Here is an 18,218-nt window from a genome sequence, read left to right as displayed (position 1 = left end):
ATCTACTCAGAAATGACTGTTCTGTGCCAGTTATACATTTTATATCACATTTTACTTCATAAAAGTCTAGTACTTTATGTGACAAAAGTCTAGATAAAAGTATAGTATTTTTTTAATAATGATGAAAACCATCCCATATCAGTGGAGCAACGGATAGACTTTAATAAACAATGATCTAGGACTTTAATAAACAATGATCTAGAACAATGATCTATTTGCGCTAGATCATTGTTTGATCTAATAAACAATGATCTAGCGCAAATAGTGCCAACTGCATTTAAAAGGAGGTGGACTATTGTAATATAGAAACTGAAACACAGGAAATTAAACACACAACACATAGATAAACCTCAATTTCCTGTTCTAGATTTGCAGTGCAGGCTGTGTTGTCTTTCTCTGTAGTTAAAATCATTAACTTGGCCACGAACAGCCATTTTACTAAATAAATATTAGTCTGAAGTAAGTTACAGTTGTACCCATAAGTTATAAAGCTGCGTATTGTTTTTTTTACTGGGAGTAGAGTGAAGAGCCTTTTGAAAAAATACTTTGAAATAATCACAGTGTGAATTTAAAATCACCAACTTCCGGGCGTTGTTGGACTTTTACTAACATTTCTAAAGACTTTCTGTTTGTGAAAAGCCTCCAAGAACACTCAAGACCGTAAGTAACAATTTATGTACAGTATATTAGAACAAAAATTGAGTTTGACTTTTTTAGGACTACAATACACTGCAGCTACATGTAAAGTGTAGATGGGATCTAAATGATTTGAAAGATTTGTTGGATTACTGGATTACTTCTTATTGGTTTCTTAGTTTTGCTTGAGATCCAAACTTAATTAAAGCAATTATGTAGAATTGAAACAAGCTTTTGAACTTGTTAAAGGATTCTATGATTATCAGGATTTTTTCCCAACTGTTTCTATATCAAAAAGAAATATATTTTATATTATGTTACAAGTAAAAAAAAATAAGATTAATAATAAAGTAATAATGAATTAACCTCCAGAACAGCAGTCTCTAAGAAGAGCAATCTTGGAAAGAGAAAAATTTAAAGATGCCCTTAAACAGAAATCACAATTTAGTTTTTTTATGTGTATACAAAATTTAGTTTTAAATACACATTTTAATGCCACCATGTACATTTTTAAATGATAAAATTTCAATTTTATTTTTTTAGATATTTTTTTTACTGGCCTTTCTTCTTAGTAGTTGCTATAATTATAGCATATAAATATGTTAGTAGTTTTTTTATCATTATTTTATAATGTAATTATTTTTATAATTATGTAAACAATTATTTATAATTATTTGGCTTCAGTGCCTGTTGAAAAAGTAAAGAAAAACACAAATAGAAGTCTTTTTTTACATTAGTAGATTGAAAGATTGAAAGATCAGTTACTGGCAGCACAAACACTGCAGTCAACAGTTCATTGTTTGGGCGATTAAGGGCAGTCCAACTCCATTTTTACTGTGAGATGGTATGGGCTGTTTCCTTCACAGTGTGTACTGAAGTTTTAAAAACTACTCTTCGAGCACGTGAACCGAATACGTAAACATTCCTCAATGTGCCACACATGCAAATCCCATGAAGTCATGTCCACAGATATTTTGGAACAACAGCAAACAATGAATGGCATACTGTATAAATATCCTGTATATATACTATGACACCATCTCATTTTAAAGCCACAGTTTGGTTTTAAAGTACAGTATGTGTGAAATATATTTTCCCATAAATCAAAATCTAAAGTGAAATCGATTCCTAATTATGTATTGCTGGAATACCGGTTGTTTTGATACAGATGAAAACCTGAAAAAAAACATATCACGTTCACAACAAGCTACAATAATAAAACATTTTTTTAGATATATTTCTGGTCGGACTGAACATGACAATGATCTTAAACACACTTCAAAATCAACAAAGAGATGGTTGATAGAAAAAACAATTAGCATTTTGCCATGGCTGTCTCAGTCTCCTGACTTGAGTGCTATTGAAAGCCTGTGGTCTGGGCTGAAGAGGGTTGTCCACAAGCGCACACCTACACACCTCCGGGATCTGGGAAGGGTCTGCATGGAGGAATAGTCTAGGATCTCCCAGTGTGTTCACCAGCCTGATGAAGCATTACAAGAAAAGACTAACTGCCGTTATCCTTGCCAAGGGAGGCTCCACCAAGTACTAAAAACAGGGGGAGTCAATAATCGTTAATCGTTATAATTATTTCGGTTTTTTTTGTCTTGGTTGATTCCATTGAATCATTAGTTCAGGATAAATAATTCCTTATGTTGGAAATATATTTCAGTGCTTAATGAACTCATGATTTGTTTTATACTTCTTTTCTTCATATCTATCAAGAGGTGCCCAATAATTATGGAGTCCACTGTATATGACGCTCAAATATTCAAATATGACTTTGGATATTTCGAGAGTCCACATTGCGAACTGAGCAATGTGTTAAGCAAAATAAATCATTGATTTAAAGTGCAGTCTGTTGTGTAGCAATTATATTTTGTTTCATTCACCTGTGGTTTAGGTCAGTTTAACAACTGTGTGGGTTGTTCTTCTTGGCGATAGAAGTTGGTCCTGCAGATCCTGAAGCCCAGGCCTCCTTTAATCAGGCTCTTGTGATCACAAGGCTTTTACAAGACATTTGGGATCCTGAAGTAAAGATTTTGTTACCTTAAGATATCTGAGAACAGCCCTAGACAGGGCATGTAAAACCACTGTGACTAAACATCGCTACTGATATTGCCCATAAGCACATCTTTTTATAGAGGTACAGTGAAGCCTCGAAATTTGGAGAAAGTAATTTAAGTAGATTCAGTTCCTTCCCTCTCAACCACCTCACTCCCACTTCTGCAATTTGTCTAATTCTCTTTCTTAAAAAACTTTTAAGAAAAAAAAATGTTCCACAAGAACTGAGACTTTGATAACATAGGGGACACTTAGGTTTTTTGTTAACAGCTCTTGTTTTTTTACAACAGTAAGTTATATACAAGCATTATTTTGATAACAGGTCTCCATACAACACACATCTAATGCTTCCTGATGGAAACTGAATAAAGCAAAACCGACGATGCGCTCCATCAGAACCCCTTTGTTAACCAGCCTTTACTACTGAGACTGATGCAGGTCGGGTGAAGTAGATCGATGAAATGCATACGCCCAAATTTACTTTACTACTGTGAAGCCAACCAATAGGCAATTGTGGTCCACAAGTGTTAAAAAATGTGGCCTGTTGCGTGAACTACAAATAGAAATAGAAAAAGAAAATATAGTGAATATTGAGGCTTTACTGTAACTGGGCTACAGCCAAACATAACATTTCAATAACTATTCCACATAAACAGTGTCATTACTGTTGTGTTATACAAATGACAAAGTTCAGGTGTCTGTGTGGTAGAAGTCTCTTTGTTTCATATGCAAATGGAAGAACGGCTTGCAACCACTAAAGATGGTCTTTAATACCGCGAAACAAACAAGTTACCACGACACATTCTAAACGAATGATAAGACAACAACACATGCCAGTATTGTTATTAATCATATCTAAGTTGCAGACTAGACAAAAGTTAGTTCCTTTCATACAGTATGTTCTGGGCACACAGCCTCATACATGCCCTTTATCTTACCGACCAAGGACAGGCAACACATTTATATATTTTGGGCGCAAAGCCAACTCCAAGCCACTAGACTGCATAGTTTGCAAAAATACAAAAATTATATCTCACTTCCCAGGTGTCTCCCTTATCTCTTCATTAAAATCAGGAATCTTCAGGATTTAGTCTTTGTTTAGTGCAAAAATATTTTTTTTAAAAAAGCTTTAAAATATTTTTTTTTTTTAAAAAAAGCTTGGTCAGTTTTAGAAAAAAATAACTTCAAAACTTCACCCTTCCATAAACATATTTCACTAGAACCCAAGTGTAAAAAAAGGTTTAAAATTGGAAAACAATAGATTGGATGTCAGAAAATGCAAAATGTGACAGAATACAAGATATTTGTATCCTGTTTCTTGATCAATACTTTGAATTATTGATCAAATAGTTATTCATTGAGTATAATAATGTATTTCTCCACAGGTTGTTTATATTTAATAACAGGCACTACACCAAAAAATTAAACACATAATAATCCCAACAAATTGACCTAACGCCTGTATTTAGTTTCCTGATAATTAATAGTATAAAAGGCAAAATAAAACAAGAAAGCTCAGTGAAGAATATTGTGTCTTTCAGTTACATATTAAGTCCAAAAACATCAGGATATCCCCTGCATAGTTGTTTTTTTTTATTTTTGGATAATGCCTTTTATTTTCTCATTATACCAAAGTGAACCATTTTTCTAATGTCTGCATTCATTCACCAGTGCTGAAAACACAGTCGAACACAGAAATAAGATGCAGATATATTTTACATTAGGGCCATTTTGAATACATCAATTATGAAATACAGAACTGTAACAGATCAGTGCGTTTGGGACTCTGTGTGTTGTAGTGTCAGTGGATAGCCTAAAAACTAAGGGGATGTCCACCTCCAACTGACATTAGAACATATGTTTTACCATGAATGTGTTGTTAGAAGATTAGTTCATATTAATAATAGTCACAATCTTCAGTCCAGTAGCTGAAACTATACTGTAACTTACCTGTACCTCAACAATCCACAAACATGTTTTAATCCCTATCAATTGCTTTGAATCTTTTAAAAGATTTCATGATACATTTTTCAGAAAAGGATTTGACTTGGACTGGAATTTAAGACGGCTGAGCCTTAGAGGAGTTATTTTAAAAGTGCTTTGTAAAAAATTATCTTCCCTTGGGTGCCTCCTTTTGAGGAAGCATAAAGATTTTGTTAGGTTAATGTCTTAATTTAAACATGTATCTCTTTTAAGGGAAATGTCTGAAGATTTATCTGTACCACCTTCAAAAAAGACTAAAACCAAAAGCAATGATGATAAAGGAGAAGGATTGGAAATGCATTATAGAGATTTCAGTTTAAGAATATCTGATGGTTTTATGCGTACCATTGGAGACATTGTTAAGGTGGTGGTGTGTTCTGGTGCAAGCATTATGATGCTTAGAGAGTTAAAAGGTAAGGAATAATGTGTCTACTGTGGTATAAAATACAGGATTATTTTCCTTTTCAAATATTTTTATTTTTTTGTGTGTGTGTCGAAATATCAAATATACTAGGTTGTTTCATTCACAAATGTATGACTATATATAACCATGTCACATCTGCTGGACAATTCATTGCATTGCATTAAATCCCATTCTTCCTAAAATTAAATAATAAACTTCATTTTATATATAGTGCTTGCAGAATGAGTAACCATTGTCCAGGTTTGTCCATTTTGTTGAATTACAAATTGTGTATGCACATTTTATAAATATTTTAATCTTTTTAAACTGAACACTTTTATGTGCAAAAGACATTAAAAAAATAATGAAATCATGAAATTGCTCACTGATACTATTGTAGCTGTTTAGAACTTAAATTCTTCAATGTGTTTGATGTAACTTTTTTTTATTTTTGTTAGTTTCAAAATTTATGAATGTGATTAATGAGCTTGCAAAAGGTGCTGGACTCAAAACCAAGTGTATACCAGGAAGTACAATTGTGAAAGTGATTGCAGATCCACCTCTCACATCTGACCAATTGGAAGAATTTAGGACATCCCTCAAATCCAGACTCCAAGATTTACTACCAGTAAAAGCAAATCTTGTGGTCAAAGTGCTAGATGAGAAAATAAAAAATGCACCGGAACCACTTCTCCAAGGTACAGTATTTTTCATTAACCCCTTTTATTAATACCTGCTCAAATTGTATGTGAGAAAATGGGAGGTCTTTACAAAGTTGTTATGAAGAAATGCAGATCAAGATACACAGATTACAATATGGAGAAGAGTTCAGTAAGTTTGCAATAGTAGATGCTGCTATATTATGACATTTTTTATAATTTAAAAAATTATATTGTCCTTATCACTCTCAAAAGATTCAGTGCAGCATAAGGGAAAGTGGAACTTTCTTAACAAAAGTTGATTTTTGTTACTCTGATAACAATCAGAGGTTAAGGGAGCAGGCTTCAGCACTAAGGAGCTGTCTGAAGTCTGAAACATGTGAAGAACTTTTCTTCTCCTTAAAGCATTTTGCATTTGAGATCTTTTCACCACTCGAACTTTGGCTAGGAAGTGATGGTTTGAAACTAGCAATACTGTAGGCTTCCAATATGTTTTTAGCACAGGGGTACAGTAATTGCAGCATATTTGAGGGAAGATGGCACAGAAACCAAACACAATGATCCAGTGATTACTGTTGGGACATGGGATCCAACAGCTGAAAAACTTCTACACCCCAGTGGGGAAGAACTGGATCAAGGCCTTAGGCTGTAGAGTGCATTTTATGCACCATGTCTGTCACAGTGGAGTGACAAACAAGAGTTCACCATTTTCTCTGGGAGTGTACAGTGGGAGAGATTGCTTTCCATTTACACTATGGTTTGCAGTAATAGTAAATACATGACATTGCTCCTTGAAGGCAGAGGGTGGATTTGTTGTTTGGATCTAACATCCTACTGTTTGTTAATAAATATTGTGTAGGATTACCTTGCCCATTATTGATGACATTGACAGAGAAAAACTATGATTCTTTTGATGCCAGGACCATATGTATTTTATAATAATAATACACTTATTATAGCGCTTTTCTGGACACTCCACTCAAAACGCTTAATGAGGATCCCCTCCACCACCACCAGTGTGCAGCCCCACCTGGATAATGCGACAGCAGCCATAGTGCGCCAGTACACTCCCCACACACAAGCTCTCAGTGGGGAGGAGAGCAGAGTAATGAAGCCAATTCATAGATGGGGATTATTAGGAGACCATGATTGGTAAGGGCCAATGGGAAATTTGGCCAGGACACCAGGGTAACACCCCTACTCCTTTCAAGACGAGCCCTGGGATTTTTAATGACAGCAGAGAGTCAGGACCTCAGTTTTACGTCTCATCCAAAGGACGACGCCTATTTACAGCATAGTCTCCCTGTCACTAAACTGGGGCATTAGGACCCACACAGACCGCAGGGTGAGCGCCCCCTGCTGGCCCCACTAACACCTCTTCCAGCAGCAACCTTAGTTTTTCTCCGGAGGTCTCCCATCCATTTTGATGCAAGTTCCAGTCCTGCTGATAAACAGTGAAGCCAGAGTCTTTATACCTGCTTTCTAGTTTGAGACTGCTGCTTTAACAACTAATTGTATACCAATTTGTATACCAAGCAGAGTGTTTTGATTTGTTTTGTGTCCTGTGAAGTAACACATTGGGCCATATTTTTAGTATTTAGTTTGTATGCGATTATAAAAATACCTTATTTTTAATAAGAAAATAAAAAGTGGTTTACATTCTATTTATTACTTGGTATTTAAGAAATCAAATTGCTCCCAACATTTATTTTTAAACATTATATTGTGTTTGTGTAGCAATGGAACCTGTTATCAGTGGGCAAATAAAAGGAAGAATTTCAATGATTGTAGTTTACTTCTTGAATGTATGATGTTTTTGTGTTTTAGATTCAGAATTTGCAAAGTTTGTTCTATGCTGGCTGCAGGAAGAACTAAGAAAAAAAGCTTTAAAGCTGACACCAGACCTTGAGGATTTTATGAACTTAAGAGATGCTGCAGAGAAAATGGAAGAACTCAGTATGGAGTCGGAGTCGAGAACAAAAGTGTCAATTTTATCGCAAAATGGTAAAAAAACATTCAATTGCAAGATTAACGGTTCCTTTTACATTAAAGTGGTGCCTCCGCCTTAGATAGAGATCCAGCAATAAAATAACCGGGGCTGTGTGGTGGCTCTGTGGCTCAGGATCTGTGCCTGTGGCTGGAAGGTTGCCGGTTCAAGTCCAGCAGCCGGCAGAGGAATCCTACTCTGTTGGGTCCCTGAGCAAGGCCCTTAACCCCAACTGCTCCAGGGGCGCTGTACAATGGCTGACCCTGTGCTCTGACCCCATGCTCTCTCTCCATGTCTGTGTGTGTCTCATGGAGAGCAAGTTTGGGGTACAGTATGTGAAAAGACAGGTTCCAAATACAATAAATTGTATATGGCCAGTAAATCTTATAATTGAAAACATTGTTTATTAGGACCAGAAGATGATCCAGTTTGGGCAGATACAATGGTTTCTTGGAGCAACTGCTGGCCAAGAGATGCCACAGGACACCGGTCACAACAGTGTTCTTATATTGTTGTTGTTGTTCTTCTTATTATTATTATTCTTTCTTCTAAATGAATTGATATTTTGTGTTCTATGCTAAAACTTAAAGAGACATTTGATATCTTATTATGTATAGTAATGCACTATACAGTACATATTGTGCATGAAATAACAAATATTACCTATAACTAAAACTACCTATAGGTACCTAATGACCTATAACTAAAAGAAACCAAAAGAAAACTTTTTTTTTACCTGGATGCACATTTTTCATAGTTCTTTTGGGATTCTGTCCCATTGCTGTCAGATGAAGGGAAAGACGTGAGGACTTAGCCAGTGCAGTATTAGGTGGTCAGTTTGCTATCTGTCATTGAAATGGAGTTTTTGACTGTACACTACCCAGATCATAACACTTGGAACTACTTCTCAGCTCCTGAGCCACAAGCATGTTCATCTGGTTGTTCTACACAAAACCTTGACTAAAGCTTTAGAGTCTACCTCAGGTGTTGCTTCATGAGCCTAAAGTTATATAATGGGCATATTAATTCCTTTCTGTTTTGTTGTTCATTTTCACAACTCATCCTCTGTGTTATCATCAGACTCACTGTATCACTGTGTGCTCATGCTTGATTAATTTCAAAAGGAAAATATTCTTTTCTAACTCTGAAAGTTTGTGATGTGCCAGGTGAGGCACTGAAGTCAAATTTTGCTTTGTCTCTTCTTTTTCAGAAGTCTGTCAAATATTCCAAATTCTCTTCCACAGCTAATATTTACCTTTGAAACCAATTGCAGTTAACTGAAATCCTCCCCTGACAAATCAATGTACCTGGTATTTTCCGTAAATGCCAACTTTTTTCAGTATGGTTATCAAATAAAATCTGACCCAATCCGTTATCACATTATCTAGTGTTCTTCACTGTAGCGACGCATTGGTCAGGACCCTGTGCAGACGGTAGAATCCGGAAGTAAGTGGAAACGGACATGGGGAGGAGACGATGAGGAACTGGGCTGGTTGACAAACAGGGGGGCGTGGCGACCATGCGCTGGTGCTTGGGGGGGCGTGGCCAGGGTGAACAAGTCCAGAGGAGGCCAGGGGGTAATCCAGGGAGAGGTCCAAAAGCCCAGAGCCAGGTGATCCATCCAAGACAGACACAAGACAAGGTTTAAAAACCCGGATCCAGTGAAGAGACGGGGAATAAAAGTGGGTTAACGAGGCCACGCTCTCCAAGCCCGGAACCCAGAAGGCCAGGACGCTGTGGTGAACCCGATGCCGTCGGGTCTATCCAGGACCCTCTGGTAGGCGGGCATCCAGACGTCCATCTCCCAATACTGAGCCCAGAATAGTGAGCGTCTGGCTTAAATAAGGAGGGGCTGGATAGGAGGCAGGTGCACTTAAAGATCAACTTAAATGTGAAAGAGCCGGAGCCCCCTTAAGAGGAGGGATTACACTGCAGTCATGCGTTTGCCATTGTTTTATGCTGGTGGTATTTTCTAAAACTTGCATGTCTGCATTATGGTTATATTTTAATTTCATACTCATTGCCCACTTGTCCATAATTATACTCTTGAAAAAATATTTTAGTTCTCATATTGTTATGGCGTGGTTAGGGTTTTAAAGTCTGTTTTCTGTTTTTCAGGAAAAGGTAAAAGTTTTTTTCTGAATCGTATGCTTACGCTGACAAGCGACAGTTTCGATGAATATGCAGTAAATAACAAAGAAGTGTACCTACCACAGGTAAGTAATTAAGGCTGAGTTAATTAGGAAACAAGGAAAGGTCATTCAACCCATCTTGTATAGATAAATGTGTTGTCCTTCTTCTGAATATATTCCTCACATAGTGCTCACGTTATCTTGACAGAATGAGGTTTCTTAGTGTGTATGAGGAAGGTATCTCTCTCATGATCTACTCCTGTCTCCAGTCTTCTTTCCTCTCTCCTGTGAGATCATCTACCATCTCCCTGTTTACTGTGTGTCCTATTTATCCTGAATTGAGATCTACAGTACTTAATCCTATGTCCCATCCCCATGAAAGCTAGATTAATGATCTCTCTCATTATGATGATCCGGTCACTGCTAAATATTGAAGTTCTAAGACAGCTGACCTAATGATTTAAACATGTTGATGTTTAGTAGTACTTGCTTCATCACAATGGCTTTTTAGCCATTGCAACTTGCTTAAAGTGAGCTAATCAGGTAAAGACAGCAAACTAGGATAAACAAATTTGTATTAACAATAACACTAACACAAACTAAACAACACACAACACAGCAAAAAACATTCAAGTTATCCTATTTAGAAACACAGCATCTTAGAGGCCTACATCCTGATCAACCAGAAGAAAACAGGCTAACCCAGGAATCAGAAATCCTCTGTTGTGCCTCATTGGCCAGCAAGAGAGTTACAGATGCAGCCATTCAAAATGGGTGGGGTATTTCGCGGTATACCCCGGTGGGCATGTCGCGGTATCACGCAGTATCACAGGGTTAATCGCGTCATTTGACGTCATGCCGGAAAGGTCCGGCATCACCTTGTAAAACCGCCAGGGGGAGCCAATAAAGCTTAACCTCTCATGTACAGCATTTGAGCTTTTAAATTTGAACTGTGTGTTACAGCATGTTAATCATCAGTCATTAAAATGTTGGTATATTTTATGAAAGCAAGATTGCTCAGTTGGACAAAAGTACACAACCTACCTTTATCAGAAATATTTGTGCATCAAAGCCTTTACCGAAGATATTACTAATAGTATTAATAATGAATGACTTTGGACAAGCTGTATACTCAAAGTATAATTTCTTTAGCACATTTGTACAAGCACTTGGAATCTGTCCAAGCCCTACTTTGTCAGGCATTTTCTTTTACTTCAACGGACATAAAAACTCCCTTGCTTTTAACAGGGCGTTTCATAAATTCTAACTATGAAAATTATTTAAAATGTGACACTTATCATTCAACTAGAGCTCAAAATATCACAAGGATCCTCAAGAGCACAGCAAAGACTGTATTAAAAGATACTTGTATCAGATACATGAGAATCCAGGCTTTTTTATCAACGCTTTCTTTTCCGTATACCAGATATTATGGAACCACTTCAGAAGGGTGTCATCCAGTCAGATTCCAGGAATTGGTACTTTAAAGAAAAAAATACACACCGGTATTCCATTTCTCCCTAAACATTTTAAGCATCAAAGTATTTAACTAACATGTGAAATAGCGTGTGAAAAAGTGGTAGTTTTAAGCTTTTATGCTAATATAATATGGAATCGCGTATCTAAAGAAATTAATAACGATATGATTATATTCGTGTACTGCGACAGAGCTGTGTAGGGCTGTTTCGCCTCTCTTTTCATGCGACTTCCCTTGTAGCCCACTGGTCTACGTGCCTGATTACCAACTCACGGGTTGTGTGTTCAAATCCAGCTGGCGCTGTGAATTTCCTTTTAACAAACATTTCTTCGAAAAAATAGAATAGCAATATTATGGACAATCAATTGACTTTTATATTTCAAAATATCACAACATGATCGAATCTAAGTCATTTTTGATAACAATGAATAGTCACCTTCTTCCCTTCTGACAACGGTCCCTGCTTCTGCTTCCTGCTTCTATTGTGTGTGTGTGTGTGTGGGGGGGGATCCCTTCAGATCTCCCTTCAGATTTAAAAGGTTATTAATCATATCTTTGGTGTCACATCTTACCAGTGCAGCTGATCTTTTGCTGCCTGGGTGGGTCAACTATCACAAAGCTTTAGAGAACCTAACATTTCTATTATCAACAAATTGTAAATTTGTAATAGAGTAAATTTTTATAGAGAAATGGAGGCTGGACAGTATGCGTTACAATATAAACATTTATATTGATTTAAATCGTGTTTTGATTTAAATCGCAAACGCGTGTTTAATTATATGTATTTTTTTTAATCATAATCAGACAAATGCAACATAAATTGATACAGTATCTTTGTCTTCTAAGTATCTTAATAAACTTTCAGCATAGCTTTCTCCCCGTTTAGATTTATTTTTCTTGGGATTTTGGGATCAAACGTGGAAGGATTAGATTGTAATCGTTTTTATTTTTCAAATACGTTTTAGAAAAGTGTAATCTATACCTGCCCAGACTGTATGCCTTCCTAAACCCCGCCCTGACCACTTTCACTCCTGTCCTGCTCTTCCCCGCGCACCCCAGCCGGGCGCTCTTCGGCCTCTGCCCGGGACGAATGTATATTTAGATATTTACACCCGGCGCGGCACCGAGGGAGCGTCTGCATTTATAACTTAGTTTTTAAAATTAGTCAAGCAATATGAAGCATCTCCTTTAACTTTTAAGTCCCTTAAATACATTGAGCACAGCTTTCTCACCACTTAGATTACTTTTTGATACCATCCTTACACAAAGCAGAAACTTCTTGTATTTTCCGATGACATACAGTACAAGTGGAAAGATTACAGATTTTTATCGTCTTTAATTTTGTTACCTTATACGTTTTAGGAACGTTTCATCTATACAAACACCACAAAACTATTCTCGATTGCATTTCTGAATGTTATGTTACACCTACAGTAGTTCACTGCTTTAAATACATCGAATTAAGAAAGTTAGGTGTAGCACTTTAGATCTTTTTTTCTGAACCAGGGAAAATCTGATCATGTTTCTCTATAACAATAATAAAAAACTTTATTTTACATATCACCTTTAAAAGTGGCATCTCAAAGCAATAAAGTAGATGGAAAAACAGTTAAAAGGGACCAAAGTAAATACCAGACAAACGCAAACGCGTTTTTAATAAAATGCTTTTATTCATTCAGCAGAGAGAGAGAGAGAGACATCCAGCAGAGAGAGACACACACACAGGTTTTCACTGACAAAAAGTAATTGTTTTTTTTACATTCCTCTTGTCTAACAGGAATGTTTTGTTTGTGGACAGACTGTCCACAAACATGAGACTGTCTTTCTCAGACTCACATTCCCGAATGTCCCCCGCCCCGGCCAACAATCCTAGGAAGAACACGAAACAGCCTGTTAATAAAATTGTTACAATTTTGTTCGGTCAGTTCTTCCTCCCAGAATTTATAGATCGCATCGATCAGTTCCTGTTTTGTGATGGGCTTAGCAGTTTTCCGAACATAGTCTTTCAACGAATGCCAAACCATCTCTATCGGATTTAGATCTGGGGATTCGGCTGGAGTTTTCACCCAGTTCACTCCTTCTGCTACAAGCCTCACCCTTGCTGCTGTGTGTTTCGGATTGTTGTCTTGAAAGAGACGGTGCCTTGATCCAAACTGCTCCCTGATATATGGGGCGGCATGCTGTGTGACCACGACATCCTCGAACAATTCACGGTCCATAATTCCTTCGAAAATAAGAAGTGGTCCCGGGCCTCTTCTAGATATACCCCCCCAGACGTGAACCTTCAGTGGATGTTTGGGCTTTGGCTTGTCCACATATCTCCCCTTTTTGCAAAATGACATTGTTGAAAACTTTTCCAGAGCCACTGTTGTTTCGTCGGTGAAAAGTACATCCTGAAATGCCTCCCCCTGTTCAATCCATTGGAGCGCTTGTTTGAGTCTTTCCTCTTTGTTTTTTAGCCTTATCATGGGGCATGTGTTGGTTTTTCTGTATCTCCATCCAAGCCTCCTGCGTACTCTTCTTATCGATGTCGGGCTAACGGTCGCACCGAGGTCAGCCCATAGCCGTCTTTGGACTTGCATCGCCGGTAGCTCATCATTTTTATCAGTCAGTTTGTCGATAGCTCGCACAATAGGACTTGAAAAAAAGAGATCAACAGTTAGTTTTAAAAATAATGTCCGTAGTTGTATTTACATGCAAGAAAGGTATTTTTAGAAATGTATTTACCTTTGAATCGTCCTCAGTTTAGATTCTCTGTGCCTCCTCTCCCCTTTATAATGTCGTCTCACTGTGCTTTCAGAAACGAAGATGTCCATCGAAGCCAAATGATGTACAATGTCCTGTGTTGACTTCCCGTTTCTTTTCATCTTCATTATTTGGTGTGATAATGTGAAGATCAGTCTTCATGATTTTGGCCATTGTCCGTCTCCTTACCAAAGCGATACAGTGGTGCAGCTTGAATTCTGTACCTATATACTGTATGGTATGGTACAGATAAAACTTACACCATACCGATGAGCTAATACCAGGGAAAGACATTCCTATTTTATTTAAAACACAATACGCCAGGAAATGTGTCTGATGCATTAGCAAGTTAAAACAATTGGGTCGAAAACCTGGGCGTAAAACCATTTCCTTTTTCTGATCACTCGCTTTCTGGATACACGTCTCACCTGTCCTGTTCTTTGTTTTCCTGGTTTGCTGATTATGCCTGCTGCGATCCACTCCTACCCTCACACCTAAAGAAGACTATTTTAAATTTCTTGGAGTGGTTCATTGTGCAATTAATCCTTGTATGTGCTGTCCTTAAGGTGATATCACATAAAGGTGATATGTAAAATAATGTTTTTTATTATTGTTATAGAGAAACATGATCAGATTTTCCCCGGTTCAGAAAAAAAGATCTAAAGTATACTAGTTTGTCACTAGTATACTTTTAATACAGTCTTTGCTGTGCTCTTGAGGGTCCTTGTGATATTTCGAGCTCAGGTTGAATGATAAGTGTCGCAGTTTAAAGTGTCGCAGTTTATTTATGGGTTGCAATTTAGAAAAAGTCAAAAACCGCACTCAAAATGCAATTTAGAGCTTTCTGGCAAGAGGAGACACCCAAATTAATAATGTAACATGCCACTGTTTGTGCATGAACAAAGTTATACTGCTATTTTCCTTAGATACGCGATTAAAAAACATAAATTTTTTGAATCCCTGGCGGAACACATTCCATAAGAATCAGCGCTTTTATATATCGCCTTTAAACACATATATTTAAACATGCGTTTACGATTTAAATCAAAACGCGATTCAAATCAATATAAAGGTTTATTTTGTAATGCATAGGTGACTATTCATTGTTATTAAAATGACTTAAATTCGATCATGTTGTGATATTTAGAAATATAAATTTGTTTGGTGTGAGTGAGGTTTTATTTAATCTCTGACCAAGGGAAACGTTTCATTTTTTCAAAGAAATGTTTGTTAAAAAAAAACCTCATAGTTCCAGTGGGATTCGATCACAGACGGTGTGACATGGGGGGGTCAGGAACCTAACCCACAGCACCACCAGCAAGGTCACATGCAGAGTGCTGAAAAAGCACTACAGAAACATTATCAACAGACAATGTACAGCGTGTACTATTCTTGTGTTGCGGTACATGAATATAATTATATCGTTATTAATTTCGTTAGATACGCGATTCCATATTATATTCCCTTTTAATCAAATTCTAAAAGTATGCTTGTTGACTCCGGTATCTCTTTAGTTAAAGACTTCGATGCTTAAAATGTTTAGGGAGAAATGGAATACTGGTGTGTATTTTTTTCTTTAAAGTACCAAGACCAGCCATATACTGTATGTTTATGTTCCAAAATTAATATTGTTTATGGCCTTCACACGCGTTACAATATTCTCCTATTCTTTTTATGCTCAACTACTAAGATTTCCCTTCAGTGGTAAAATTCCATATGAATATTCAATACTACAACGGGCACAGTAAAGACGTTTACAGTAAATCTTTCTACGACAGACCAACGGACCACGAGTGCCCCTGTCGGTCAACCAATCACGTACCGCGGTACCGCGCGTCATCGTGTGTCACAATGCGCGACGCCGTAGCCAATTACCTCCGGTACGTGTCTTTACCGCGCACTTTGAATGGCTGCATCTGTAAAACTGCATCCTAAATAAAACAGAATACACCTTAGTGCTAAAATCCTCTTCCTAAATATGTGGATTCTCTATAGCGAATGGGAATCCCCCTAGTCTAAAAATGAATCATAACCTGGAAAGAACCTCTTTTGCCTGAGGTACCTTGTAAAGAAAATGTTCTAATATACAGTGCCCTCCATAAGTATTGGGACTCAAGCAATTTAGATTTGAGATGAATAGATTAATATGAGGAAAAGTACAGAACATCACCTTTCATTTCTGGGTATTTCTGTACATATATACTTTAATGTCTTAAAAAAATTCAGGTGGGGAGCTGCGTCAGTATGCGTAGGCTGCAAAGGAACAAGTAATAGGTTTATTCCATGCAGAAAAGAGAAGAAAGAAAACACAACGTTTTGGCCGTGGAGCCTTCCTCAGGAAAGGATCATCTGTTTCTTGAGGGAGAAAATGGTAGAAAGCATTAGTTTCTCTGAGTGTTACTCTGGGTGGTATCAGGGTCAAAAGAAAAAGTATAAGATTTCTAACTCCTTAATCCTGTGCAGTCAGGATACACCCTGGATGGGACAACAGTGCAGTGCAATCAGCACATTTCTATTGATGTGTATTCAGGACACTAAATATTTTGCAAAACACAAAACATTCTTTTTTAATTTCTTGAAAGATATTCCTTAAGAAGATTTAATTGAAGGTTTATTGCCTCTGATTTTCTTGTTACAGTACTGTATACCATTTAAAGATTTCAGGCAATGTCTTCTAAAAATTCAATGAGAATTCTATGGAATGTCTGAAATTTGAATATTGTTGAAGAGGATTATCAGCTCATGTAATGTGATTTATTTTCTACACTGAAAAAAAATTCTACACTATTGTCTTTAGAACAAATGTATAATTTGTAGACACAGAGAATGTTTCCAAAACTGATTGCATACTTTTTTTGTTGTTTTCAGCGTGCCTTGGATTGCTCCCAGTCTTTGAAAGACAAAGAATGGAGGAAACTGCCAGAAGTCGTAAGTGACCAGTATTCCACTTTATCTAAAGGTCTTCACAGTTCAGGGCCTGCAGAGCAAGGCCATGGCGAGCTGTCAGGTCAAAACAGGTCAAAGTGCAGAACTTCAGGAGGCTCAGAAAGTCGAGTTAGCAGCGCGACAGAAAAGCCAGACTGGAGAGGTGATGGCAGGCGGGCTGGAGTATCTGAGGGAAGATGAGAAGAAGCAGAAGAGTGACACTGAAGGGTAGCAGGGAAGAGGCTGCTCAGAGTAGCAGGCAGCAGAGTCAGTTGAATAAAGGCATCCCAGAGTAGCCTGAAGAGGAAACTTTTTCCATTGGATCAGTGCTTTGAGGATGAAATTACTAAGAAGACGTAAGGCGAACACAGTGCTCAGGGAAGCTCAATGTCGAAGCGCTGGTCCACTGGACACTTGAGCTTTAAATAGGTTGATTAATCAGGGCGGTTGATTGCTGGATCAGCCGCCTGATTGAGCACTTTGGGAATGTCCTGGTCTCCTGTAGCAGAGGGCTGCGAGCTGCTCCCTGTCTGGGTGTAACAGAGAGGCCAAACTTCTGTGAATCCGAATGCTCGTGCAGTTCCTGCCTGTCCTCATTACATTCTGTATGCTTGAACCTGGAAGCTGAAAACATTTCTCTTCATTCAGCCGGTTACAAATGCAGCTGTTTTAAGAATGAAAGCGTGAAAGTGTCACAGATAAACTTGGGATATGTGGCTGTGATTCATACAGTTCATAATTCATATAGTTGGTGTTTCCTTTTCTGTGCAGCTACTCCAAGAAATCTGGGGGTTGATTGTCTTTTGCTCCCAGTATGTTGGAAACACCAGAGATGTTGACACAACTTGTCAACATAGGCACCAGCCATGTAGGTGCTGCGTATGCCTCCAGTTAATGTGATTTTAAAATACATGCTACAGCTGTTATTTCTATTATGTGTATCTGGAAATCACAGACTAACCTGGAAATCATCGCTTTAAAGTTACACAATTTGTAGTTACCTTCTTTTAGAATAATATCCATTCACCAGATTCCTGCCCCAAAACCCCTGAAGAAATGTATCTTTAAAATATCGTGGTGTAAAAGACGTAGAGTACATGAACTTAACAATGGCACACTGTACATAAATAATGTCTATTTGCAGTCTGTGGCCTGGTTTTGTTTTAGCATGTCATACCCTTAATGGAGGAATATATAATGTCCCCCATAT

General features: G+C 37.5%; 1 protein-coding gene across 2 annotated transcripts in view; it reads left to right on the top strand.

Annotated features, from left to right (window-relative positions):
* The first annotated feature begins 373 nt into the window (after window positions 1–373).
* The window catches only part of LOC148809455 (uncharacterized), an 83,295-nt gene continuing 65,450 nt past the window's right edge, over window positions 374–18,218 (top strand). For both annotated transcript variants that reach the window (XM_088909259.1, XM_088909260.1), the window contains exons 1-6: window positions 374–660; window positions 4,894–5,093; window positions 5,542–5,781; window positions 7,570–7,746; window positions 9,848–9,945; window positions 16,952–17,011. In XM_088909259.1, the coding sequence (XP_088765385.1) occupies window positions 4,898–5,093; window positions 5,542–5,781; window positions 7,570–7,746; window positions 9,848–9,945; window positions 16,952–17,011 (771 nt within the window). In that variant the 5' untranslated portion in view covers window positions 374–660; window positions 4,894–4,897. The remainder of the gene's footprint in view (window positions 661–4,893; window positions 5,094–5,541; window positions 5,782–7,569; window positions 7,747–9,847; window positions 9,946–16,951; window positions 17,012–18,218) is intronic.

This window comes from Atractosteus spatula, unplaced genomic scaffold (assembly GCF_055471065.1).
Source record: "Atractosteus spatula isolate fAtrSpa1 unplaced genomic scaffold, fAtrSpa1.hap1 Scaffold_13, whole genome shotgun sequence".
Taxonomy (NCBI): Eukaryota; Metazoa; Chordata; class Actinopteri; order Semionotiformes; family Lepisosteidae; genus Atractosteus; species Atractosteus spatula.
Note: the sequence above shows the minus strand (reverse complement) of the source record. Positions and strands in the feature narration are given on the sequence as shown.